The sequence below is a fragment of the Corvus cornix genome, chromosome 4, assembly GCF_000738735.6.
Source record: "Corvus cornix cornix isolate S_Up_H32 chromosome 4, ASM73873v5, whole genome shotgun sequence".
NCBI lineage: Eukaryota > Metazoa > Chordata > Aves > Passeriformes > Corvidae > Corvus > Corvus cornix.
In genome coordinates, this window is record NC_046334.1 from 64,527,549 (window position 1) to 64,554,620 (window position 27,072).

Consider the following 27,072-nt stretch of genomic DNA (forward strand, 5'->3'; position numbering starts at 1 on the left):
GGTAGTGGCAGGATTGTCCCCACTGCTATCCCTGACCCCTGCCCACTGACAGCTTTCAGCTGGCTGGGCAAGGGGTCGGGATGGCAGCAGGGGCTGTGTGGGGGAGCTGGCCGGCTCTCTGCCCCTGCTGCTGGGGCTGTTGCTGCCATCATCGTGTCCTTGCCTTGAGCCGGGTGCCGCTGTGTCCCCGGCTGGGATCCCAGCTGCAGTGCTGCTCAGGGCGGCAGGGGCACTGCGCCGCAGCGAGCACAGCAGGGCCGGGCCGGGCCGCGGCCTCTGGCGCTGTGCGGGGCCGCTGCCCAGCTCTCTGCCCCCGCTGCTGCCGCCTGCTCGCCCAAGGCAGCAGAAGAGTCAGGGCGCTCATTTTCTTGCAGTGCTGCCCGTGACTCCCAGTCACACACCTGTATGGAGAAGAAGGATGACGAGGTGGCGGCCGTGTGGGATGGAAATGGCTGCCATGGCACAGCTGCTCCCACCATGACGGCAAGCCCGGCCCCGGCCCCAAGACAGCTCTGTGTTACCCCATCCTTTACCTTCTGCCTCTTCTGCCATCTCAGCGGCCTCTGGTTGGGCTGGCTGGTGGTGGTCTTCTTGTCTGTAGCCATCTCGGACGTCGTCTGACACGGAGGTACTCCACCGAGATACTGCCTCCCGAGAGAGGCGCTCACCTGGGACAGCGCACCCCAGGGCTCTGTGCTCTTTTCTACCCTCCTGCTCAGGGCGGGGCCCCGCCGTGTCCGAACGGCCTCTGGGCACAGGCAGGCCCCACATCACAAAGGACTCAAAGGGTAGGGGCAGGAGATGTGCTGGGCAAGGTCACTGGCTGCCTCTTCTGCCACCTCTCTGTCCAGGCTGCTAGCACAGCTGGGCCCCTCCTGGGAAACCTTTACCAGTTTTTGGGACACTCCCCAGTCTCCTGGGCAAACCCATGCTCACAGTACATCTGCCAGAGCAGTTTGCCTTGGGGGCGTAGCGAGCAGACCTCCAGTGCTCCCTTCCCACCATAACCATTCTCTGAGTCTGAGTCTGCAAAAGAGCTGGCCTTAATGGGAACTTTTTTCCCCTTCATTTTTTAGGAGGAACTTAATAAAAAATGAGGAACGAAAATCATAGAATCATGGAATTAACTAGGTTGGAAAAGAACTTTGAGATCATTGAGTTCAACCTATGACCTAATACCGTATCATCAACTAGACCATGCCAGTTAGTGCCACATCTAGTCTTTTCTTAAACTCCTGCCGGGATGGTAACTCCACCAACCTCCTGGGGGAACCCATTCCAATGCCCAACCTTGCTGTGAAGGACTTCCTCCCAAGGTCAAGCCTAAAGCTCCACCGGCATAGCTTAGAACTATGTCCTCTTGTGCTGTCACTGGTTCCCTGGAAGGGATAAGCCAAGACCTTCAGGAACAGCATCTCTTTAGTTTCTTTGAAGAAAAAAATCAAGTGAGCTTTAGTGTGACTTGGAAACTACACTGTGCCCAGTCCTCTCCTCAGTGTTCCTCCTCGCCCTTTCTCCAGCAGCTGCTTCACATCCAGCAGGCAACGGGACCCCCAGGCAGATGGCCCAACACCCTCCCACCCTCTTCCCTGCTCTCTCTCTGGCACTGGCTGCCGGGGCTTCCCCCACTCACGAGCCCACCTTTGCATCACCCCATTCCCCCCGACTTGAGCAGGACTTCTCCCTCTCATCCCCGTATCCCTCTCGCCCCAGGCAGTGCCCTTCTCCTTTGCCCCACACAGCACACACTGGTTCCAGCACCTGAAAGGCTTTGGTCTCCAGGACTTTTTCCCCCCAAAGCAATGACTACAGCGCAATGAAAATAACAAGCACTTGTGATTGATCAATCCAATCATTTTATTTCCACCTGTTAAGAGAACCCTCTGCCTACCAGCAGAGTTGAACATAGATGGGCTGACAAACTTGAATACAATTAAATACAGGAAAAATTGAACTATATACAACAAGACAGACATCTACATAATATAAAGATTTTTTTCTTTACCTATGCGCTCTTGCCAATGTGAAACAATACTGGAACTCAAATATATCAGACTTTTTTTCCCTTAAAGAAAAAAGCATGTAAGGAATTTCCTATTTTTTCCCATGTACTGAGACGTAATATTCGTTTTGAGATGCACAAAATTTGTGGCACTTCACAGGGTACACAAAAGCTAGAAACTTTTTATTATAGTTTATGATATCTAAATTTTGATTAGATCTATTTATTGAGACACTAACTCTAAAGTGGTATTTACATGGAGGAAGTTGTGCAAAATCATTTAGGCTATGGCTAGTAGACTGTGAAAGATGCACGGTTAAATGACTCTCCCTCATCCTCAGTAGTAATCCCTTAAATCCTCTTCTGATCATTCCTTTCACACAGCAGCCACCTCAGGAAAAAGTCATAATTTACTGTTTCTTTGTTAAGCTACTGGGAGAAAGTAGTTTCTGTGACCCTTAAGCATCTCTACAGTTTTAAGATTGGGCTACTTCTCTTCACACAATTAATGCTTTAAGCATCAACTCTCTGCTTTTTGGGACACAAATGCAGCCATCACTGTCACTGCACTATCCTGAGACAGCCGTAGTCCTTGCTTGTAGCTTATCTTACCCATGGGAACACATAGGAACTACGTGTGTGCAACTTTGTAGGAGTCACCCTATTGCCACAATACAGAAACTGCATATTCCTGCTAACAGCACTGAACCAAAGCTAGTCCAAACCAGGGTGGGGAAGGTACTGCATTTCTTGAGCCAGCCTTTATGTAACAAAACTTTCTATTACTATATCCAGAAATAACCTAATTAAAAAAAAAAAAATCAACTTTACTTTGGGTTGCAAGGCAGACCTTGAGACAGCTAATTTAGAAGAGCTTCTTTAATTAAAGGCTTCCTACATGGAAGAAAGCCTTGCTAACCCGAGGACAGGTTAGCAAAGACACATGCAATACCACCATTAACTAAACATCCTACAGTTGTGCTGCACCAGGGCACAGAATGGTTCTTGTAATGGTTTCTATAAGCAACCAACTGCCAAGAGGTGTCCAAGTTTAATTCTGGAGTTTTTCATAGATGCACCTACTGCAGCTGTGGATCATAAAACACTGATTTTAATCATCTTGTCTACATAAATCTCTTTGTATCAGCTCACCTTGGATTCCAGACCAGCCTGGACATTTTAGCTGTAAGTGTGAAGTAGACATTTAGAATTCAGCCCTGAGGAAAAAGTGACTGGATAAGAGTGCATAAACTGGTGTATTCTGCCTTCTCAACTATAGGAATTGTCTTTCCTAGGAGATATACCCGACTTCTTTTCTAAAAACTGCATTTAAAGCAAACTGGACAACCCTCAGGGCAAAGGGAGATTAAACTTTTCTCTAAAAAGCTGTCAACATTGCTACCAAATACCTTTTAAAGCCTCCACTCAATAAAGGCAGTACAGTTATTTAATTTTCAATGCTATTCACCAGGCTACATCCAGTCAGGTGCCAGTGTAACAACCAGCGAGAACAGCAAAGTGAACACACTGAACTTAAAGCATTACACTGGGAACAGTTGATACAGCAAGGTCTGTAGGTAGTTTGGTATTCAGCTGACAAGAGGACAGCATACAGATGAATTTGCTTCTTATTCATCACCAAGAAGCCTAGAGAAGACTATACTCATTAATTATTACAAGAGTGTTACAGCACAAGTAAACCCAAGAGACCATCTTGTCATGTTAGAAAATAAATTCAGTGTTGGGATTAAAATATACAGGAATTCTTGGCAGTTAAAACAATCAAGGAATTATTTTCACATTGTACATGCTGCAATGCATCTATGTGCTTGGGATCTCATGGAGTTCATAAAAACATCTGCATGTTCAAACCTTCTGCTCAAAACACTTGAAAGTGAAACACTTGAACCTGCTGGTTAACAGCAGGTTACTTTATTGCATAACCTTTGTTGTCAATTTAAGACTGATTTATGAAAAAACAACCCATCAGTACAGAACTCACTCTACTTGGGCAAAGATGATAGCAAGAAAGCAAGAGTCATGAGCTTCTTACAGGATGAAAAAAAAAGGTGTAATGAAATTGTAAATTGCTAATCTGTTTTCTGAAAGGCAACTATTCCACACCTGTATGGGATGGTAGGAATAATTCATAGAGTAAGAAAGAACAAAATATTCACACCCCCTCATTTAAGCACTACAAAAAGTAGAAGGAAATAGATTAACTGCTTCCTTCCTGGTCTAGGCTGCTGGTCTAGTTTAGAGACAGTCATCGATGTAACATGATAACCAGGAACATAACAAGAAGCAACTTGGACCATAAAAAAGCTGTCTAGATACATACAAGTTGTTCTCCAAAAAACCCAGTTTTATTTGGATTTGTGCACAACCTGCTGCTCTTTAAATCTTCAGAGCACTGAAAGCATGACATTTCCCCCAAAATCCAGTTGGGTCTGTCCTGAGAAACAAAAGTACTCATATATAAATGGGATGATATTGTCTGTGAGTGAGTTTCTTCCTGCAGGTTGGGCAAGAGTTGGCATTCCTAAGGGAATCACGGAGGCACTGACTGCAGAAGACATGGCCACATTTTGTTGACACAATCAGTCGTCCACTTTGCACAATCTGGAAGAAAAACCACAACAGGCATTTGGAGTAAAAAATTCAACTTTGCTGGTCTACTGCCTTCAGGCAAACAGGACTTAGAATATCTGGAATTGTCCTTTACTCTTAGAATAGTAAGGAACCTGAAGATCTTTCAGTGCCATTCTGGGAAGGGTTCCTCCCTATTCCCCCACCACCAAGAAGTGACTTGGACTGAAAAGTTACTATGAGCTTCAAGGCAAGCTCTGTGCTTCAAGCCAGCTCTCTGTAACATCCCACACTGGCCAAGTGAGTTGTGCAGCTCCCCCTCTGCCCCTTTCTCCCTCATACAGAATATAAAGGATGACAGCATGTGGATCCTTACCTCTGAGTAGACATCCATGCAAATAGGACAGCTAACAGTGCCAGACGGCCTTGTGGTACAGAGAACAGAACAAGAAAGAACATGCAACCATTAATTCCACTGCAAATCAAGGGTTATACACACACAAAATGTCACGTCACCATCTGAGTGCACCGACTAGCCATGATGCATTTCTTTTCAAGATTCCTGTGTATCTTTAACTCCTCAGTTTGTGGCATGTAATAACAAGACTGGGTCTCCCTGTACTAAAGGAAAGGTTTTCCCTAGGAGGAAGATGCAGTCAGTCACCCTGGTCTAGCACAAGAACTAACAGCACTCTCTTGCTCTGTTCTGCACTGATCTCCAACAGGCCATCAGTGACAGCTCTGTAACAAAAGCACTGAGCTGTGCCTTGGAAACAAGTCATTCTAGAAAGGGAAGAGGTTGTCAGAAGTTCAAAAATCCCCTAATCTAATTTAGCAACAGCCCAGTAACACATGCATTCCAAGAACTCCTTATAAAATGTAGGTCAGGAACACACTAACACAAGGAAACACTCAAGCCCAAATTTCTCATTCCACGGTGGAAAGACCAACTCAGTGTCTGTTACTGAGCTGTGGTTACAGACGTGCCTCTGCTGCCTTCAGCCTCCAGGACAGCAGTACTGCACATACGTGTTGCAACAGACACAGCTCGGCTGCCTAGGGAACTTGTCCCAGCCCAAGTAATGAATAGCATCAGCTAGCAGAAACAAAAAGAGCTTCCTGATACTTTTCTTTACAAACTCGAGTTTAAATCTTCAGAACTCTCTACCCTAAACACATGGCTTTCTTACATCACTGCCCATGCTGAACCACAGTTTGTAATTTATTAATCAAACATGAATAAAAAGTTTGAGATGGCCTTTGTGTCGTTATCTTAGTAGAGAGCACTACTAACATCTACCTCTAGTTTCACCTACAGAATTTAACTCCACTAATTCTCCCATTTTTACTCCTCAAATTCTTGAGGCAGCAGCTATAATAACACTTCAGTAACAAATTACAATTGATGATCATTTTAGAAGGATGAGGAGTCCAACACTGCAGATGGCTCTGGGAATCCCCAGCACCAGGAAGGACCCTTTTGTCAATGTTAAATGCTGCAGCACTGAATTTTTTCAGCCTTATCTACACAGAGCAGGAAGGTGCAATCTTTAACAGAGAAGGCTGAAGGAACAAACTATTACTTTTTTGTATTATCCAGTTAGTGGTATTTATGAAGTACTTAACACCCAAAATTTAAACATCTACAACTCCAATGGCAAAATGCACTATGGATTAGAATAGCATAGAACCTTTTGGTGGCATATTTATGACCTGGCACCTAAAAGCTACATACTCAAGTTCTCTCCTACGCTGCCTTTCAGTAATCCAAAAGGCTCAAAGCACATCAGCTTCATTCAACCCTTCATTCAGTATCTCCCCCACTCTCCACAAAAAAAGCCACTTTAAAAGAAGTTTATATCACAATTCTTATGTCCTTCAACTTGCCTAGTCACACAGACACCTGATTTCATTTCCTTAGTCTAACACACTGTAGCAGGATTTACTCTTTCTCTGCAGAATGGGGACTTTACTGACTCAAACAGCAAGATCTCCATCCAACATGCAAACATATCAGGGCTCCATGACATCCATGGGACAGAACAAGAATTGGCCATAAGAGCACGACCTCCAGGATCACCTTGCAAATATACCTTGGGAAGGACAGCTGCTGCTTCAAGGAAGGCAGCAACTGGCACAGTATGTAAAAAAAAGCAGGGAATGCATAAGTGTTTTTACTGGAATTTGCCAGTCTGCTGCCTGCCAGTCTTGTGATACCAAACCTCATGGACACCAACACAAGTATTTTATATCTAATGTAACTACTGGAGCTTTGTAGGAAAAGGAAATGCAATATATTATGAGCTCTGGCCTGTTACTAATCCCCACTTCCTTGCCATACCCCACACTCATCTTTAAGGCTGTATACAAAACTGTAAATCTGTTTTGGGCTGGCTTTTCATCTTAAAGTGAAAATGGTATAATTTGACTATCATGCAACATGGGATGTCATACTCATTAAAAGAGGAAACTGAGTAAGTGAAGGCTTCAAAGGTAAGTCAGGTGATGACAAATACTACTTAGTCCTGTCTGTCTCAAAAGAAGCACAACTCAATGTTTGCTAGGTCATGAGGCATACGTACTTTGAACTTGCAGTTTCCTCTTCCAGTGGTCCCAGTTCCCGAGATGCTTTATCAGTCACATACACATCGTTATCTCTTGTTTCATCTTCATCATCACTACTCAGTACGCAGCTGTCTGACTGTCGCTGGCTTCTTAGTCTCAGATTTCTCCTTTGTCGTTGGTTCTCTGTAATTTAATTTTGTTAAGTTAGCTATACTATTACATCTCCCTCTCTCCCTGGAACTATCCTTGAAATGCAAGATTAGACCATATTCAGCTGGGTTAAAAGCAATCTTGAACAAACTAGTTTCCAAATATTAAAGCTGAACATGTTCAGACGTGAATATTCTGCTACACACTGACACAAAGCATTTGCTCTCTTCACCCTACAAACAGCTAAAACTTAACCTTAAAGATCCTCAGTGTCAAACGTTCCATGCAATTACACTAGCTGTGAATCCATCTCCCCTATAAAGGGAAGATACCTCCTCTCCCAATCCTTACCGACAGACACTGCTACAATCCTACGGTGAGGAACTGCAACAGTTGTTGTGTGTACTGGGAGAGAAAGGACTAAACTCAACTTTATCTGTATCCATGTAAAAATAATCAAGCACTAATCAATTAAAATTATATAGAAAGTCACAAAACTAAAGCCACTTCCTGCCTAAGTGTTCAGCTACAACTTTCAATGAAGGCATTTTTCACTTACTCTTGCTTCATTCACAGCACAGAACAGATTACATTCTAGATAAGCAGCTGACAACCTACTAATACATCTCCAATAATGTAATCAGAACCAGGTCTGAAAGATGTAAAAGATTAACTTCTTTAGACCTGTAACTATTTTAACATCTAAAGTAAAAAAACCAGTTAATACTTAGCACTACAAAATTTGAGGCATGTTAGACTAGTGAATATTATGAGCACAAATCACTTTCTTTAGTCCCTTCACTGCAATACACGTTAAACAAACCTCCTGACATTTTTTTATTCACAACCAATATTCTAGTGCTAATTAAAATTATGGTCACCTTGAGGCTTAAATTCTGTCTTAGAAAATAAGAAAAAGTATTTAGAGGAGCTTTTGATGTATTTTATTTCATACACTTTCTACAACCTCTGATAGTGACTAACAGAGACTGGATTAATTCTCTAAGGCACTGGCCAGATGCTTTAGCAATGTCTTTGGCCCTCTGCAGTTTCAATAAATCCTGCTCAAATTCACTGGAAAAGGCAAACAGAAAATAATAATAATTACGTTTAGGAGAATTCCATTATCAATTTTAAAATGTCAACTCACCTTCAACAATCTTGCATCAATACATAAGGGAAGAGAGAGAAAAGAAAATACAATTAGACTTTGTTATGCAACCCTGGTGTGACATACAAACACCAGCTAAGCACAGCAATTCCAACAAAAAAAGCTAAGAATGGTAGGCTATTACTCTTATTTTGATTAAGAATATTAAAAGTAGTATATTAAATGGTTCTCTGTAAACAACTATGTGGATGCTGATGGTTCTGCTCCCACTGCTCCAATGGAGTAGAAATAGAGGCACCTTATGAACCACCTGAATCCACTCCTCCCTGCTCCCCCATTTCAGCCCCATGCTTTAGATTTCAGGCTGCAGGTGAATCTTTCCCTCTTTCTCCTCAAACAGGCCAATTCAGCCATGATGTCCACAAATGCTTCATATTATGGCAGCTGCTGAAGAAAAAAAGCCTAATCCCCAACCCGCTCTTGGTGGAACTGGAGCAGAGTAAACACAGGTTCTGCTGTTAAGTTTGAGGCCTTTCCTTTGCAAAGGCTCAGGAACAACCCCAGCAAGAAATACTCCCTATGCTATTCCTGTTGCTTGCTCCTGCTTGGCACAGCAGCAGTGGCATCCCAAACCTGAGGGGATAAACAACACTGTCAGCTGGATCAAAGACTATTCTAGCTTTCAAAAGAGCAGAAAAAAAAAAAAAGTTTTTTTTAAAGACCTCTTGGAATATTAAGCTGAACTTACTTGACTTACTCTTCTCTCCCTTGGCTTTTTCTTTAAATCATTAGCCTATAAGGATGCTAGAAAAAATTCTTCACGAAGTGTTGTCAAGCACTGGAAGGGGCTGCCCAGGGAAGTCCAGTGGCATTGGGTTGAAGTCACCATCCCTGGAGGTATTTCCAAGACATGTAGATGTGGTGCTTACGGACATGGCTTAGTTGTGGACTTGGCAGTGCTGGGTGAATGGTTGGACTCGATGATCTTAGAGGTCCTTTCCAACCTGAACAATTCTATGATTCTATCGTTGATATATCTAGAAGAACTTCAACTATCAACTGCATCTCTTTTTATGTTACACTGCTTATGACTGATAGATATAAAGTCCAGGTTCTGGAGCAAAAATTTATTTTATACTACCCTATCATGAACTGCAAGTCCACGTCCAGAGCAGCTTCTTTGTTATCTGTAACACAGGATCTTCATGCCCTGACAAGTCAATTCTGAACTTAAAACTTACCCTTCAAGTCAGATTCTATCAGGCAACACAAGAGAAAACTAATTTAACTACAATATTTAGCAAGTGTGCTATTCACTTCTTACCACAACGGAATCATTGTGAGTTAGATCAACGACTACAGGATCAGAAGATTCACATGTGAGATCTACTACTTCTTCACCAGCTGAAAAACAAAGTTAGAATCAAGGTCAGAGATTGAAAAGGAGGAAAATTGCCTGCCACTGTGTAACAGCCTGAGATTCAACCATCTCCTGCCCATTTTCTCTTCAGGAACAAGTCCAGCATTTCACTCAAGCTTTGCCCTCAGCAATCCACAGAGAGCTTTAACAGCCCTGTCTTCAGCAAGCTGCAATGCAAAAGAGCAGCTAAGCTCTTGACACAGCTCTGTTGGATGACAACAGCTTGCAAGTACACAGCAATAGACAATTCATCTGACACAGGAGAATGTTTATCACACAGAAAAATAACATGAATCATACAGAATATAATAATAGGATGTAACAGTATTGTGCTGTGCATGTTCCCTTGAGGGATGGGGCACAATTAATGATAATAAGTTTTCCTTATCTTCTTCAAACTTGGGAGTTCCCAAATTTAGTTTGCCACTCTGTGTAGTGGCAGCTGCTCTAATTCCTGTGTCATCTGAATAGACATCCAGATGTTCGAGCAGCACTTGAGGACCTTTTCCTATGCAACCCATCTATCACTAGTGGCAAATGCATTGTAGCTCAGTAACAAACCAAATCAGTTTTCAGTAGGCTTGTTGTTTAGCAATACCATACTAGGCAATTCCTAAAATCAGGTTTCCCTTCTTCTCCAGTAAACTGCCTAGAAACTGGCAAAAACACATGTTCAGTTGGACCCAAACCCTCCAGAAGTAGTTTCTGTTCTTACCAGTTCAAAAGAAAGCTTACCACTTTCTTCAAGTTCTATTGGCTCTGCTTCTGAAGCCATTTCAGCAGTAGAAGCCATGAGCCTGTTTCTTTTTCGAGCTTGCCTAGAATTAACTGCTCCTCCACGGCGCTTCCGTTGAGTCTAAGAGAAAACAAAGACTCAGAATTTTCTGTGCAATATTAACATAGCCCTCAACTTTGCAACACCAATGAAAGCACACAAGGATACAGAAAACACTCAGGAATGGCTGTAATATTCATCAAAAGGTGGTATGCTACCTAAACCGATCGCAGCAAGGAAAAGACATCACTCCAAATTCAGATCTCTTACCAGCTGCCTCCCCAAGAAAAAGCCTATCATCATGGTTTGCAAATGAGAAACCAGTTCACAATTTATCAGGTTTTGCTAACATTGTGAGCATTTCTGAACTACTGCTAGCATCTAGAGTGATTAAAAACCTTTACTGAACTTACATGAAGATTCAATATAGTTATGTTCCTGTGTATTAGCAACAAACTCATAAAAAAGTTCGCAGAAGTACAATGGAAAACATGTTTCAAGATTCAGGTTTGCATTGAGTAGTAAATACTTACTGTGCTCATAGTGTTTCTTGATCTAAAACCACTGAGAAAGAGGTACAAACACCAAAAAAGTAATGGCAATGAAGCTACAGCTATAATTTCCTTAGATTCCTTCAGGTAGCTCACTGACAAAAACTCCAGGTTTCTGAAGGTCAGAGGACGGTGTTCTTCCAAACCTATCAAAGAGAAGAGAGAAGTTACCTGTCTGCAATTCTTGTACTCTCCAATACCCTCCGCTCCAAGATTCCTGTTCCTGAGTCACCAGTTTCTGCCCAAAGCCAGAGGAGGGGGAAGTCCCCAAGTTCAGTATGTGAGCCTCAGACACCTGCAGCTGGGCCTGAAGCCTCAGCCATTCTCACCCATGAACTAAACACCTGAATAAGTGAGTTTGACAGCAAACTAGAAGAATATTAAGAAATCCCAATGACACTGAACTGAAAAGCAACTGATTGATGCTTGAGGCAGTTATCTGTGAGCAAGAACCAGTGGGAATTGTGTCATAAGCAGCCATCTTCAGAGAACCTAAAACTCCAGATGAACAGCTCTCTTCTGCAATCCATCTCCAGATTCCAACAGCTGGGAGCCAAACAGCTTGAGAGGAATCTAAAGCAAGTGAGCAGACAAATTTCAGTTTCAAAATACTTGCTGATGTGCAGGAGAAGACGAGTTCACTGTAGCTGCTCTGTTACCTGCACATGTGCATGCCCAGCTACCGGCCAAGGGGGAGAGGTGAAAAGCATAAAGGCAGCTCAGAGCAACTGACAGGGTACTGAAGGTCCTCTCTTAGAGCCTGGCTGTGGTACAATTACCACGTGTCCAACACACAGTGCGGAGCTGGGGGTGGCCACGAGGGAATGCAGTGGAGGGACCAGGAAAATAACAACTATGTTAAACAAGAACTGCTGAACTGTCTTCCAGAGCTGACTGGTTTTTGCCACGAAGGTCAGCACACATGCTGCAGCCTACTCCCAGATGAGGAAACATGTGAACATGCAGTGGCATGGAACAGCCTTCAATTAAAGGAAACTTGACTGAACTTTTTCCGCTTCAACTTACTCCATTTCTTAAATCACTTTCTTAAGAGACCCACTAACACTGAACTGTGGTATTATTAAAACAAAACATGCTTGAGAAAAATGCTCACACTGAATTTGGTACTTATTACTAAGCCCAAAGTTATATTCATGTATAGTTTTAAGCAGCACAATATACCACTCATCAATTTTCTCACAGTTTTTCATTTTAAAACTGGCTCAAAAGCCAAAATGAAAGTCAATATGCCTTTTTTTTCCCCCCCAGTTGAACTACATATGCCAGACTGAATGCTCAGTGAGTCCATAGGCACAACAGATCTCATGTTTGGAACTGTTATGGATAACACTCTCTCCCACTTTTTTTTAGGAATCGAAACTGACATGTTCAGTTTTTCTGGTAGATAAGAAATAGTCTTACGTTGTCACCTGGGATGTTGAAGACTTGGGCTCAGAGCTTGCTAACAGAGAAAGCCAACTGACTGCAGTCTCTTGCTTCCTCAATGCAGGACTCACCTATGCAATCATTTCCATAACATTCTGTGTCCACGTAATGAGAATTCTCTTTGAACACTTCATCCCACTGTTCTTAAGGTCTAGATTTCATTTCACTTGCTAAGAAAGAAAGCTTCTCTGTGAGCCTTACCAACATTCTTGCGAAGATCCTATTTTACTCACTTTACTGAGTTTCTGGGATAAGGCATGAGAACTTTTAAAACAAGATCATGCCTAATGGTGCAGTCATCCAAAAACCCAACCAAACAAAACCAAAAAGAACAGAGAGACTGTTCTGTGAGCACATTTTCTAGGTGTGCAAGTTCCTAATTCCATATGACTATTATTCATGGGCTTGGAGGTTTTAGGAGACATGGGGAAGAGGGAGGGGAAAGAGGAGACACAGCATAAGGAATGAGGGATAAGGGCAAGGGAGAGAACCATTCCTAAACCTTACACATCTGCTCTTTCAAAATAATTGCTTCAAGACAAGTTACCATCTTCACTGACCAGCTACAAATGAAACAAAAAATTACTTAGGTAAAGCAGTTTTCTGCACACAGCAAGAGGATGAATAAGACTGAGCAACACATGAGGTATATTAAAAAGTTAGGCCATTAGATTCCTTATAAGTTTTATTTCATCAAGAAAGCCAAGAGACATTTTCCTTGATTCTCCTCAGATACTGAATTGGAAAAAATACCTGGACGTTAGAAAGCTGGGAAATGTTTGTTGGTGCACACTCCTGAGAAATATACAGAAATGAACTTTATATAAGCTTATTTTAAATTACAAGTTGTTAGAACTGTTTTTAAATAGAACCTTTCAGAACAACCTGATCCATTGACATATCTGCACTGCTGAAAGACAGCAAAAGATAAGCCTATTGTATTCATCTGGCAGCATGGGTTTGAATGTAAAACACCCACAAGGTTTCACAAGATCTGGTGCTTTTTGGACTTAACACTGAATACAACCCAGTGCAACGGTTTGTTGACCAAGTATCTTTAGAAAGCGTTAAAAACGTGGGGGGAACACCTGTGGTGACTCCAAACAAAAAATGTTGCACAGATTTTCTTTGGCTATGAGTGGTTTAAATGCCAAAGAAGAACTGTAACAGAAGACAAAATTAAGCCAACCAACCAACTTAAATTTTAAAATTATGGTGAAAACTGAAGTAACACACAATAGAAGACATGGTAAGATCATCCTACCCACTTTAAATACTCACCCACTTCTTTACCCAGATACCAAGAAACAGATTATTTACAGGATTACTATGAAATGTCTCAGAGAATCTAGTGTCAGCCCTCAACTGGAGTAGAGGACAGAAGCACCTAAGTGACAGAGCACACTGTTGCTATTCAGATGGTTTAATTTTCAGAACCTTAGAACATTGACAGTTGGCTTTCTTTATAATTAACGCAGAGAGTGCATACAAGGTACAAATGTTCCAGCTGCCTATGGCTCAAATCTAAACCTCTTCAGAAGCTGCTTCTGAAGAATTAAGTTGAGAATAGATATCCACAGGGAAGCTCATCACTGTAAAACTACCTCAAATCATCACAGGCAGGTTCATCAGTATCAAAATGACTCATCTCAGGAGAGTCCTGTTTACTAAGAAAATCAGACTGCTGGAATTTATTAAGACTATGGAAGGAGTCTTAGGATCCAGCAACATTTTTGTTGTGTAAGAACAAATCTTTTCTGTGGGGCTATAGATTTCCACATGTTACTGGCTTACTTGGGAAACCTCATTGAACATCAACTGCCCAAATGTTCTGAAAACAAAGCAGAGCTTAATTTCTTAAATACACCACAGATGAAGTTTAGCAACGTACAAGAACAGAGGTATAGACATTGCATGTTAAGAGACACACTCATCAGGAAGAACTTCTTAAAAATCTTCAAAACTGCAGGACCACTTAATTTAATAACAAAATTTGTTACACGGGACACAGCCCAAGTTAAATGATAAGCCCTATAATGCTCTTCTTCCAGCAGTCACTATGAAACCACCCAGCATCAAGACTCCCAGGAGTGGATAACAAAAGGAATCACTGCAACAACCTCCCCCCCACCACAGACAGCCAGTGACCTCACTCACAGCTTCAGCTGCAGTTATCTGTGAGACTTATAGCAAGATGCATTCAGACATCAATTCAAAATTCTAAAATTACGACTTTTTAAAAAGTAAGACTTTTCTTTGTGTAAAGACTTAGCAGATAACTTAGCAAGCCAATAAATTGGCTTCTAACTTTACAGACTTTTTATTGCTTCACTGCAGGATGGTACAGTACCAGAAAAGGCCACTCCCCTTCCTGTCATACTCAGAGTTCTGCACATGCAGTTATTGTTCCTAAGCAGTGTTGATCTCATAGCAAATAGCATTTCAAAGACTACAAGTACCACCTTTTCACTGTATTTGAGAAAAAAAGGTCAAGCTATTTAAATTAAGAATGTTTACACTAGGAGTGGTAACGACTGCTATTAATCATTTAAGTCTCTTGTTTTTTCCTCTACAAAAAAGTCAACATTTTCACCGACTTCAAGCTGAGCTAATTAAACATGTTTGAATTACCACTCAAAACCAATTGATTCTCTAGAATACTAAAAACTTTTCTTGCACCACTCTCAAAACAAATTTTTGGTCTCCCACATGAATGGAGGCAAACTGTCTGTAGCAAGAGAGAGATGTTTTCCTGTGTCTCGCTAACACAAACAAGACTTAAGTTCGTATTCATCGTAAACATGACAAATACACTGAAGTACCTACTTAAAGAAACCAATAATATCAATCCAAACATTGGGAATGTGCAAAGCACAGCTGACAACACTGTTATATGCCGAATTTGTCAAAACGTGATATCCCACGCCTTTAAGACTTTGCTTCTCATCTCTACTCCAGATGTCTATTTGTACCCCTAACAACAGGAAATACTGTATCAAAGACGCATCTGCATAACAAGATTTTTGTCCTCAGAAGATGCACATACCAGTCACAGAGTGCTAGTCTCAATTTTTTTTTAACCACAGAACACACGAATCATTTACGCTTTTAAAGCTTCCTATCCTGTATTTCCAATACCTTTAAAGATGCTCTCATTTTCTCAAATGCACTACACGAACTTCAGTGAAAAAAGAAACTGAATCTGTGTTACCCAAATTAGGTAAAACGTTCCCATAGTAAAAGAGCTTGGTGAGAGGCACCATAAAAAGAGTAAAGATGAGAGATAACCAGCTTACCACAGAGATACACCAGTATGCCCGCTCTAAGCAGACAGCTACATCTACAGACAAATACGACATGTTCATGAATAACCTAAAAACCCAAAACAGTTCTAAAAACCACCAAAAAAACCCCCAAACCCACCAGAAGAACAAAACAACACACCATTAGCCATATATCCTATTTCAGACACAGCAAAGAAAAAGGGACACTGCCCAGAAGAAAAGCTCCTCATTGCTCTTACTTGCACAACTTTCTTTGAGAGACGCCACAACTCACTGTCAATAGTCCCAGAAACCAAATACAGAAGGCAAAAAAAAAAAAAAAAAAAAAAAAAAAAAAAAAAAAAGTTGAGTCTTTCCACATCCTGTAATTAAGTACAGGTGCGGGCTGAGGTAGGAAAGAACACTCCCCCCACTCCTGCTGTCACACAAAATGGGAGGGGAGAGCAACAACTTCATGCAGCTACATCCACCGAGCCCCGGCTGTTCCTCCGGAGAAGAAGAGGCCCGTCTTCCTTGGAAGACAGGGCAGGACTGGCCGTAGCCCAGCCGTACCTGTACCCTGGCGCTGCGGCCGCCCGCCGGGTAGGGCAGGGCAGAAGCGGCGGGGCCGCCCCGCGAGCCGGGCGGCGGCGGAGCCGGCCCCGGAGCACCCGGCCGGGCCGGGGAGGGCGGACCCGCCATGCGGCTCTCGGCGGGGGTTGCGGGGGACCCCCTCAGACAGGGCGGCACCCGGGGAAGGGGGTCGGGCACCGTCCTCAGGCCAGAGCGGGGGCGGCGCCGGCCCAGCCCCGCGCACTGGCAGGAACGGCCGCATCTCCTCCGCTCCCCCCACTGCGGCCGGGGACGGCTGCTTCCGCTTCCCCTTCCTTTCCTCCTTCCCTTCCCATTCCCCTCCCTCACCTGCCGCCCCGGACCCTCAGGCAAGCGGGAGGGACGGGCCCAGTAGCGCCGCTCCCCCCGGCCGAGCCCCCGGCCCGCCGCGTTCACCTCAGAGCCGGCCGGCAGCGGCGCACGGCAGCGCCCGCCCTCACGCGCCCACCATTGGCGGAGCCGCGGGCTTGCGCCCCGCCGAGTGGCCGGCGCGCACGTCATTCAGACGGCGGTGAGACGGGCGGCCTCGCCTCCTCTGGTGCCGCGCGGCGCTCAGGGAGTTGTAGTTCCGCGCGGGCGTGCGGCCTGTGCGGGGCTCTCGGGGCCCGCTGCCTCCTCTCGCCGCTCCTCGGGAAAGATCTCCTGGTCCTCGGGTTAGTTCGGCCCTGACAGATCCTGAAAGGAACGGTCGAAGCCAGATCATGCTTTTGCTGTCTTCTCCGGAGCTGTTGTACCTGAAGGTGGAGTGTGTGTGAGCTCTAGGGTGGTGTCCCCACTGCAGCCCGTCCGTCTTCTGGAAACGTTTCACAGAACCTCAGAATCACGGAATCAATTAGGTCGGAAAAGACCTTTGAGATCATCAAATCCAACCTAGACTGAACACCATCATGTCAACCAGAGTGTTATAAAGTGCTCATGCAGAAGGAGCAATTAATGGAATGCTATGTGGTGGTTACTGCACATTGCAACAAGCCAAGTCAGCCCGATCCAGTTCCTTCAGAAACATTGTGCGGCTTTTATACCAAGAGCGAAAAACACCACCATATATGGAAGACCACCAGGGTTCCTGAAGACCCTCAAGAGGCCTTTCTGAGGCTCACTGAGCAAACCCAGGCAACTTCATATCTAAGACTTTTCTGATTAATGTATACACCACGGTATAAGGAAGATAATAAACTAATAGGGGGCATCCAAAGGAGTGTGACTGTATTGGTTTGGCACAGCCTGATTTTAGGGTAGCAGGGGGGCCACAAAAATGGCTTCTGTGAGGAAGCTTCTGGAAGCTTCCCACCATGTCTGGCAGAGCCAATGTCTGATGGCTCTGAAGATGGACATGCTGCTGGCCAAAACTGGGCCAATGAGAGAGGTGTGTAGCGCCTCTGTGATGACATATTTAAGAAGAAAATCAAAACAAAGTCACAAGATTTTGGATTCGAGTCAGAGAAGAGGAGGTGAGAACATGTGAGGGAGAAGAACATGGTGACACCAAGGTCAGTGAAGGAGGGGCAGGAGGTGCTCCAGGCGCTGGAGCAGAGATTCCTCTGCAGGCTGTGGTGCAGACCATGGTGCAGCAGCTGTGCCCCTGCAGCCCCTGGGGATCCACGGGGGATGCAGAGATCCACCCGCAGCCCCTGGGGACCCACGGGGGATGCAGAGATCCACCCGCAGCCCGTGGGGAGGTGCCCAGGCTGGAGCGGGTGGATGCCTGGAGGAGGCTGTGCTCCAGTAGAAGACGCAGTAGAGAGAGGGCCCTGCTTCCAGGCTGGAGCAGCCTGTCCTTGGAGGACTGCACCCTGTGGAAAGAGAGCCCCAGCACAGCAGTTCTGGGAGGGCTGTGTGCCCGTGGGAGGGGCTCACGCCGCAGCAGGTGCGGTGTGGCTGCTGCTCCTGAGAATGGACCCACGCCAGGGAAGTTCAGGAGAACTGTCTCCCGTGGGAGGGACCCCACGGCCTCACAGGGGAAGACTCCTCTCCTGGAGCAGCAGAAGGAAGTCTCGGTGATGGACTGACCGAACCCCCGTGCCCTGTCTCTCTGCACTGTCGGTGAGAAGGAGGGAGAGGCTGGGAGTGGAAGGTGTTCTAAAGGCTTATTTTACTTCTCATTATCCTCCTCTGATTCTCTTAGTAATGAATTCACATCGCCACTGAAGTTGAGCCTGTTTTGCCCTTGAAGTGTTTCTCCTGGTCCTTATCTCACTCATGAATCGTTTGTTAATTTTTTTTCCTTTTCCCTCCTCTGCCCAGCTGTGGCAGGGGAGGGTGAGCGAGCGGCTCTCGTGGGTGCCTGGCATTGGGCCAGTGTCAAACCACAACAGCGACAAAGATGGTGAAGGGCCTTGAGAGGAAGCTGTATGAGGAGCGGCTGAGGGCACCTGGTCTGTTCAGCCTGGAGGAGACTGAGGAGAGCCCTCCCTGCAGTTACAAGTAGGGGGTCGGGAGAGAATATAAGGTCCCGAGTACTCAGCCAATGGGAAAGGGGCCAGGGACCACCCTCGGCCGGGAAAGGGTATAAAATGTAGCCACTTTGTTGGAGGGTGTGTGTGCGTTTGGCTCTGGGGGAGGGAGACACACACCGGCTCAGGTGAATCGTTACTAATAAACAGTTTTCTTTTGCTTCGACGACTTTGTCCTCATATAATGGTATCTAAAAGTTAGTTTGTTTCTATACGTCCTGTGCAGGGCCAGGAGTTGGACTCAGTGATCCTTGTGGATCCCTTCCAACTCAGCATATTCTGTGATTCTGTGATCCCTGGCTAATAAATATGCATATCATCCTGAGGCAGGCATGCATGTTAGGCCAAGTTGCCATCCGGTGCTGTAATAAAGTACTGCCTGCTTCTTAATACTACATTGGTATTAAGGAGTTTTATTCGTGATTTTTGGTGTCAAGACCATGGCCATGTCCAGTCTTTTCTTAAACACCTCTAGGGATGGTGACTCCACCACCTCCTTGGGAAGTCCATTCCGATAGCTAATCACCCTTTCTGTAAAGAAATTATTTTTCTCAGTGTGTTTCCAAAAAATGGGGTAAAATTCATCAGAGCCATCAATGTGGGAGATTGGATCTGGAGTAATTGTTCCAAGAGTAACAATGTCTAACTCAGAAACACTTGCAGAGGTGTTTCAAGGCCCTCACCTCACTATCAAAAAGGGTTTTCCCCAACAGCTTTACCTTTGTGCAATGAGCATCTGTCCTCTGGATTCTTACCACTCTCTGCCTGGCAATTTGGCTGTTTGTATATGAACTGGTAGCTTTCCCTGGTGACTTGTCTTTCCTCCTCCTCCTCTGGATGAGGAGTGCTGGAGATTTGTACTAGGTATTTTTTTTCCTTGCCGTCCCTACATAACCATCTCTATGTCTTTTATTTAAATAATAAATCATCTGTGTTCTCTAGAGCAGGTTGGATTACCTGGCATGGCAGTCACTGAGCGTGGGCTTTCCCTCATTCCTGAGGCTGATGTGGAAAAGGGAGCCAAATGCCACCAAGCAGTGACTGTGTTATGTGAGTGGTGAGCACCGTGTCCAGTGCCTGTCACATGGCAAAACCCCCTGGTCTTCCTCAGGTAATCTGGGCCTTGTTACACCTCCTTACACTGTAGTGGCGTGTGAAGGCTTCTGTGGTACGGCTGTTTGCGTTGACATGAGAGACCTCTGGAATGTGCAGCTTCCAGCACTATAAATGTTTCCTTATGAGTCCGTCACTACGATCAGACAGGTGCAACCTCTGATTTTGTTACTCTGTTTTTGATGGATGATTTCAGAGTTAGCCTTGTTCACTCAGGCTCCTCTTTTTGACTGCAAGTGGTGTAACAAATGTGTAAATGAATGACTCATGAATTATTCATCCACCTGTGTTTCCATGAAGCACATGTAGAGGCATTGCTCACTCAATTATCCGTGTGTAGCTTCACCAGGTTGGTGGATGGTCCCTGCCACAGGCACCAGCTGAGGCAGCAAGTCTCAATGAGCTGTGTGGCTTCACAGCTCACCTGGCTCCAGTGGCATTGCAGCTGCTTTCGTAACACAAGGCTAACAGGTCCCACCAGACCTTTGATGGCTCTGCATCGATCACCTCAGGTTTCCATGTATCACCCAGGAATACTAGGGAATGTGCTCTAGAAGCCAGTGGCAGAGCAGTTTTGGGTAGGATCTGCTGTGTCCAGCATCAAGTTCCACACATTTGTCAGGGGGAAGGTGGTATTTTTTGTTATTCTGCATATTCTGTTGCAAGACCTTCCATCACTGAAAAATCAATAGGCTAATATTGATACAAAAATACCAATATAGGAATAAATTGGTATTTTCTTCAAAACAAATTTTTCTACATTCCTCAAAACATTGATTCTGAAGATGACTTTATGCATCAGATCCCAAAGTAGCAATAGGGCTACTTGTGACCTCTGAAGGAAAAAATTCCACATCTGGATTACTGAGATTCCACTATTCCTCAGTCCTTTCATTAGAAAGCAAAGAAAATATGGAGAAGGAAATAATTCTGAATCAGCTTGATTGCAATTCTGTAAGAATTTTGAAAACTTGGTCCAAAATCACAGGGGAAGAAGCCTGCAGTATGATGGGGTTTTGAAATTTCCCTGACCTCCATATCTGCTTAATGATGCCTTTTTTTTTTTTTTTTTTTAATTCTTATGAAAAAGTTTAAGAAGAACTGTTCAGCCATGCAATATCCTAGACCATGAGTGTCAGCTGTTAATTGCTGGCTTCTGGAAAATTGAGGTGTTAGAGTCACCACTTACCTTTGTTGCTCTGGAACACAGTGCAAAAGAATGCTGAACAATCACAAATGAAGACAAACTCCCTGCTGCCAAGGGTTTTTCATTTAAAGATATTACAATACCCTGCTGGATATGGTATCAAAGTTCCCTTTTCCCTTTGTAGTTCTGCTTCTATGATTCCTTCTTTTCACTCTCCTCTGTTCCTTAACTCTTGCTATGGAGCATAAGCCCTACCTGCATGGCCTTTGTGGACTACTAGAGCATTTACTTGGAGTGAAAAATACAGCACATTTTATCAGCTTGCAGGTTGTGGAAGTGATCTTCACAGCTAGATGGCAACAAAAGAATTCCATTAGACCTCCTTCAATAACAAGTGAGAAATGCAATGTTGTGAGAACATTAGAAGCAGCTGCCTCACTCTAATGTCAGTGACAGTCTCTTTCAATTTAAACATTTGCAATAGCCATAATTAAACACTTAGTAATTGGCACTGAGTTAAAACAGAAATACATTATGTAGTCTTACTGCTGGGCAGACTTTAATTCTGATTTATATGCTCCTTGGTTTTGTGCCTGGATAAGTTTTGTGATTTAAAGGCTGTTTTACACAGTATAGAAATTGTCACAGAGGGTAAATGATCTTCTAGGTGAGTAACAGAATTTTGACTTTTTCTGGAAGCAGCTCCCTAAAGAGATCAATGTTATGTTCTCCTTCCACTGTTTAAGGACTGAAGACATTTGCATCTGCAAATAGAGGCACGGTCTGCCTGGGTCACTGAATCTAGACTGGCTCCTGGATGCTTTCACATCATCTAAACCTTGTAAACAGTTTTCCCCTCATCCTCTAAAACAGCATTGAAACTGGCAATCCTCTTACATGATTAGTCATGTAAGAAGATGTGCTAGGAACTTGGGTTGGCCCTGCCTTCTGAAAAGATGCATGTGTAAACAAATGTTCCTTGGGGTTTGCCCTCATCTTTTTCTTTTGGAAAAATGAGCGTAGCAAACCATGGCATAATATACAAAACCAGAAATACAGGTCTCGACATTCTTACCCAGATATTTGCCATTATGCTGTAGGAGCTCTGATAATAAAGTTTCAGTTTCTTAAAGCTTTTGATTCTAGCAGAAAAAATCATTATATAATTAACCATTATATCATTATAAAATAACATAAATTCTATTACACCCCCCCCCCCCCCCCCCCCCGTTTTTATTCTATTGTGCCTGTAAGACCCACATTTTTCTAATCATACTGTAAAGGTAAAATAAAGAATAAAACTCAACCTTGTAGTGAATAGGTACACTGGGATATTTCCAGCAGGCCTGAATTTGTTCCAAATGTATTTTATTTTAGATCAGAGCGCAATACACAGGCTTTGGCTCCACTTCTTGCTGCTGCAATGAGCTCCCTTTTCTGAGCTGCTTCTCTGTCCATGAAGCCATGCTGAAGGATTCTGAACTGTCTTTCCCGACTCTCTTCCAGTTCTTTCCAATGGTTCCATTGGAAAGAATCCTGCAGGGAAGACACAGAGATGATCAGACTGCAGGTGATTCAGTGGTTCTCTTTAGAGAATACATTGAACTTCTATTTGACAATCCTGCTGGCTGACAACATGGTTTGTTTGCTAACAATTGGGAAACTTGTTAACATCAAACTTAGCATGATGAATAGAAAGGTAAGTGGAGTGGGTTGCCCAGTTTAGGATGACTTAAACACTGCTGCAACTCTCCACAAAACCATGGGAATGATAAACTGTAACATGCCTTGGGTGAGAGCAGGGGTGAGCATCCCAATTTGGTGTGATGGGAAAGCTGGGAAAGACAAGAGTTGGAGAGGGGGTAAGATGCTGTCTTGATGGGGTAAGTGTGGTGGTAAGAGTGGGAAGGCAGGTGTTGAATGGATGAGCCCTGCTCTGTGGTAGCAGAATGTGTGACAAAAAGGTGAGGTCAAGGCCACGGCTGGAGAAATTGTGCCTATGCAGGAGGCAGGGTGTTGCTATTGCCAGCCATGTATGGCACCATCTGCCTCTGCCCCCTTGCCAGTGCTGGCAGTTGAGCAAAGGTCTGTGAACAGCAGGTCTATTGCAGAGCTTTTCTCCTTATGTAATAACCAGACCTTGTTTGACACGATTCTGGTTTTCTGGGGGATAATCTTTAAGAGTCCTTCTTGCTTTTTACGCTCCATTGTTTTTTCTGCAATCTTCTTCTGCAGGTTTAAAATGCGTTCATCTTTCGTGGGCCTTTCACCAGACTGGGACTTTTTCTTTTCTTCTTGCCTGAAAAGTCAAAAAGATACAATGAGAAGGTAAAATAATATCATCCCACAGAATAAGTCCATGTGAGCACATATTACCTTGGTAATGATGAATTTGCTCTTGCTTCTGAGAACCAGCTAGACTCATACTATATAAATCATATATTTAAATCATATATCTTTAATGTGATACTCACAACTTGCCTCTTCTTGTTTACAGAACAGCATTACTAAACCGTATAGGATATTTTTTTCCCACAGGATGCCATGATGACAATATCTGGAGTATTTCAAGCCTGACATGACATTCTTCAGAAAAAAAAAAAAAGTGCAGAACCTGGAATGATACCACAGCTCTTTGCTCGTGCAAACTATGGAGTTTTCCTTATGTGATCATCAGTATTCATCTTGATTGCTGTATTCCTTGGCAAATAAAAGATATTCTTTTCTGTGTAATCCCAATGCCCAGATACAGAATCAATGGGATGGTGATGTATTAATTAAGGTTAGCTGCTCTGTGTGAACATAAATTGATAGCAACATGTGCAGCATAAAATTAAGGCATAACAGAGAGGTTATTTCTTAGCCTTCCTTTTTCCTCCTCTTCTATTGTCCCCACTTTTCTGTCCTCTGGAATTTACATTTTAGCTGGTTTTCATACTTTCACCTGATTGGCACAATTTACTCACAACTTCTCCATGTAGGTTACACCATGTTACATAGTGACTCACTTAATATCCAACTTTCTCTTTTATTCAACATTGACTTTGAATTTAGCTTAGTAAGATCAAATTGTAGAGTTAATATTATGTCATGAGAAGCTGTGATTCTCTGGCCAGATTTAGAAGTAAAGGAAGTGTCAGATCCTCCAAGGAATGCACACAATTGTATAGCTATGTTAGATCTGCTAGGTACAGCTGGCAAAGTTAGTTTTACTGTGGTGATGCGTTACCTTTATTGTATTTTTATATTAGTTTTCTGTACCCCAATGGTTCATCCCTACCTTCCCCACTCCTATTCCCAGTTGGTTTCCCCCAGACCCAAGCCGCTCCCCGGTGCTCCCTACATGGTTGTTCTCCTCCCCTTGTTCTAGCTCTTTCCCTATCAATCACCCAAACCTCTCCTGTTGTTCCCGAAGGTCCAGTGTCCATCATCTGAAACCTCCCAATTTACCCTTATATGGTCCCCATCAATCCCCCGAGACCCTACCCCTCTAGATACCTCCCCCTTTGGAAATCCCCTAAACCTCGATGCCCCATTGGGGCATGTGATCCCTTTCCCTCCTCCGCTTGAGGCTATTGGCCCAAGGAAATGTCTATCCTCGTCCATATCCCTCCCTTAGAGATTTCTATTGGTCCCCAGTTAAGCCATCCCCATTGTAACACCTCCCTTTATAAGAGGTTCCTTGGGGCTGCTCGAGGCTTGTCTCTTGGGAGTTGTCTCCAATAAATTTGGATTATCCCGTGTGGTAAGCCTCCTTGCTACTTTTTATCCTCTCCCTTGTCCGGACTGCTGACAGCCACTGTGCCTGGAGCTTCAGCTCCCCTGGGCAGAGCTGAACTCCTGAGGAGCAGCTTTAAAGCCGAGAGCTTCCAGCTGCTCCCCACTCCTGTCGCACACCGCAGGAGCTAGCCTGGGCAGTGGTCAGTGGCGGTCATTGCGACAGCTTTATAAAAGGTCTTTTATGTTTCAGTGGTGCAACATTACAATTGCTTTTATTGGAAACCAGATAAAGACTCCAAATGGCCCAGAGTAAAGTGCACCAGGGCACTGTCCAGCTGATTCTGTAGCTGTCATTCTGCCAGTGGCAGGACAAGTTTCACAGACAAGTTTCCTTTTGAAGAGAAATGTTTTACAATTGAACTCTTTCCTTATATCTTGGGTGTTTTCAGTATAAGACACACTCTTCTCAAGAATCTGGCAGATGAGGAAGAAGGAAGAAGTTCCTTCTGATTCTAAACCCACCAATTTGCCTTTAAAAAGTGTCTGTATAAGAATCCAAGGATCCAAACACTTTTTTCATCTTGGGAGAGATGGCTTTTGCCCACCTTGTTAGCTTTATCTTTGCTTATAGGAAACTCGGTGGCAGCAGTTTCCTTCAATGCAGCCATTCCAGACTAGAGATCCCCAAATCCTCAGGAACTAGATAAAGGGGAAATATGACCTATGTTACATTCTGAAATGTGACTGTGAACTCTGAATAAGGGATGCAGTTAAGCTTTGCTTCTCGTCTCCAATTGCTTTCCTGAGACACTTCCTGAACCTCTCTGCTCCTTGTGTCATGCTATCTGGTTAGGATAACATTTCCTTATCCTCTTTGAGACTGTGATATACTCTGCTACACCGAGATTAATTTTTAACACTGTACTGTAAATCTAAAAATTGTGTACTATCATTTAATCTAATTGAGGACATGGGTTATTTCTACTTGCACTGTATCAAGGCATTGCATTCCAAAGGATATAGGAGAATATAACAGTAAGGTTTTAAGTAAATATTTGATGATTAAATCTTGTCAGTTGGAATAAACAACAAAACCTTTCCTTAAATGCAAATCCAGATTCTTGTAAATACAATTAAAGGAAATATGTCAAGAAGTTTAACATCATGAAGGAGCAGCAGCTGCTTCTGTATTAACATTGTAAATAGTTGCTTATTCCCAGAGTAATATTCATTCCTCTTCTACATGTAGTCCTGTGTCAGTCCTCTACACTATTCCAAAAAGCTGCCAATCCCATAGTTTTTCACATGCTACACCATATCATAACAGAAATTCCAAGAGGGGAAGGAATGAAAAAAGGAATTTTAAAGTTCTGGTTTTCTGTGGTCAGTTGAGAACTTTGAGGACTCAGGATAGAAAAACCTCTTATGATCTCTGTCACCTCATATCATGTATTTCCTAAGGAAGTAAGGTAACAGCCAGTCAGAATGGACTAGTACACAGAAAAATCCTCTCCAGATCAATAGAAAATTATGTGATAATTGATGAAAATTCTTCTCAGCTATATTTAAAAAATGGCGAATTTGAAGATTTGCACAGAGGTTTCCTCCTATAATCTATATTTGGCTTTTCATTTACATTTTCAAACTCCAGTTTTGCATCAAAAATATAAAGAGGTAGATGTATGACAGCTCTTAACTGACTCAATACTTGTAGGAGGTGGAGCAAAAATGACCACTTGGCCATTCTAGGCACCAAAATATCAAGCAGGTAGGACTGTATTTATAAGCTCAGCTTACAAAAAGGAGTCTTGTGCAATAAACACAAATATTTTTTAATAGCAGAATTACTTATAGTGGAATAAACATTTTTTTTAATTTTCTCATAGTCTCAGTGAGTAGGACTGTCTGTACTTCGCAGTACCTTGCCTCTTTCTGTCCATATAATTCTAAGTTACTGCAGTTAGCAAAGTGAATGTATCTAACTGTTAACAATTCACTGTTAACAATTCACTGTTAAGGCAGTCACTATTTTGACATATAAGAACACTACACTATTAGACTGATTACTATTTTGTACTAATGTGAGTAATTTAAGCACTCAAAATCTGACTCCCTCCCAAAACAATTAACTTATTAGGCACCTAATTTTAGGTGG

At 43.4% G+C, this 27,072-nt stretch overlaps 2 protein-coding genes and 1 long non-coding RNA gene across 3 annotated transcripts in view; 1 reads left to right on the forward strand and 2 right to left on the reverse strand.

The window, feature by feature from the left end:
* Positions 1-1,833: 1,833 nt before the first annotated feature.
* RNF4 (ring finger protein 4) lies at positions 1,834-16,881 on the reverse strand. Its single transcript, XM_039551109.1, has 8 exons — positions 16,794-16,881; positions 11,146-11,309; positions 10,573-10,693; positions 9,742-9,821; positions 8,457-8,466; positions 7,174-7,339; positions 4,968-5,016; positions 1,834-4,624 (listed from the first exon to the last, which is right to left on the reverse strand). The coding sequence occupies exons 2-8, from the start codon at positions 11,152-11,154 to the stop codon at positions 4,475-4,477; spliced, it is 585 nt and encodes a 194-aa protein (XP_039407043.1). The 5' UTR covers positions 11,155-11,309; positions 16,794-16,881; the 3' UTR covers positions 1,834-4,474.
* Positions 16,882-22,548: 5,667 nt separating this feature from the next.
* CFAP99 (cilia and flagella associated protein 99) overlaps positions 22,549-27,072 on the reverse strand; it is a 51,562-nt gene continuing 47,038 nt past the window's right edge. The window contains exons 15-16 of the mRNA XM_010402025.4: positions 23,337-23,496; positions 22,549-22,733 (exon numbers count right to left, since the gene is read on the reverse strand). Of these exons, the coding sequence (XP_010400327.3) occupies positions 22,566-22,733; positions 23,337-23,496 (328 nt within the window). The 3' untranslated portion in view covers positions 22,549-22,565. The remainder of the gene's footprint in view (positions 22,734-23,336; positions 23,497-27,072) is intronic.
* LOC120409940 lies at positions 23,442-23,788 on the forward strand. Its single transcript, XR_005601817.1, has 2 exons — positions 23,442-23,525; positions 23,736-23,788. It is a non-coding gene; the product is annotated as an uncharacterized LOC120409940 (long non-coding RNA).

Coding starts and splice junctions, on each gene's coding strand:
- RNF4 (XM_039551109.1), bottom strand. Junction 9,822..10,572: donor AATAGAACTTGAAGAAAGTG/GTAAGCTTTCTT, acceptor TTTGTTTTTCAG/CTGGTGAAGAAGTAGTAGAT. Junction 5,017..7,173: donor GAGGAAACTGCAAGTTCAAA/GTACGTATGCCT, acceptor CTGTACCACAAG/GCCGTCTGGCACTGTTAGCT.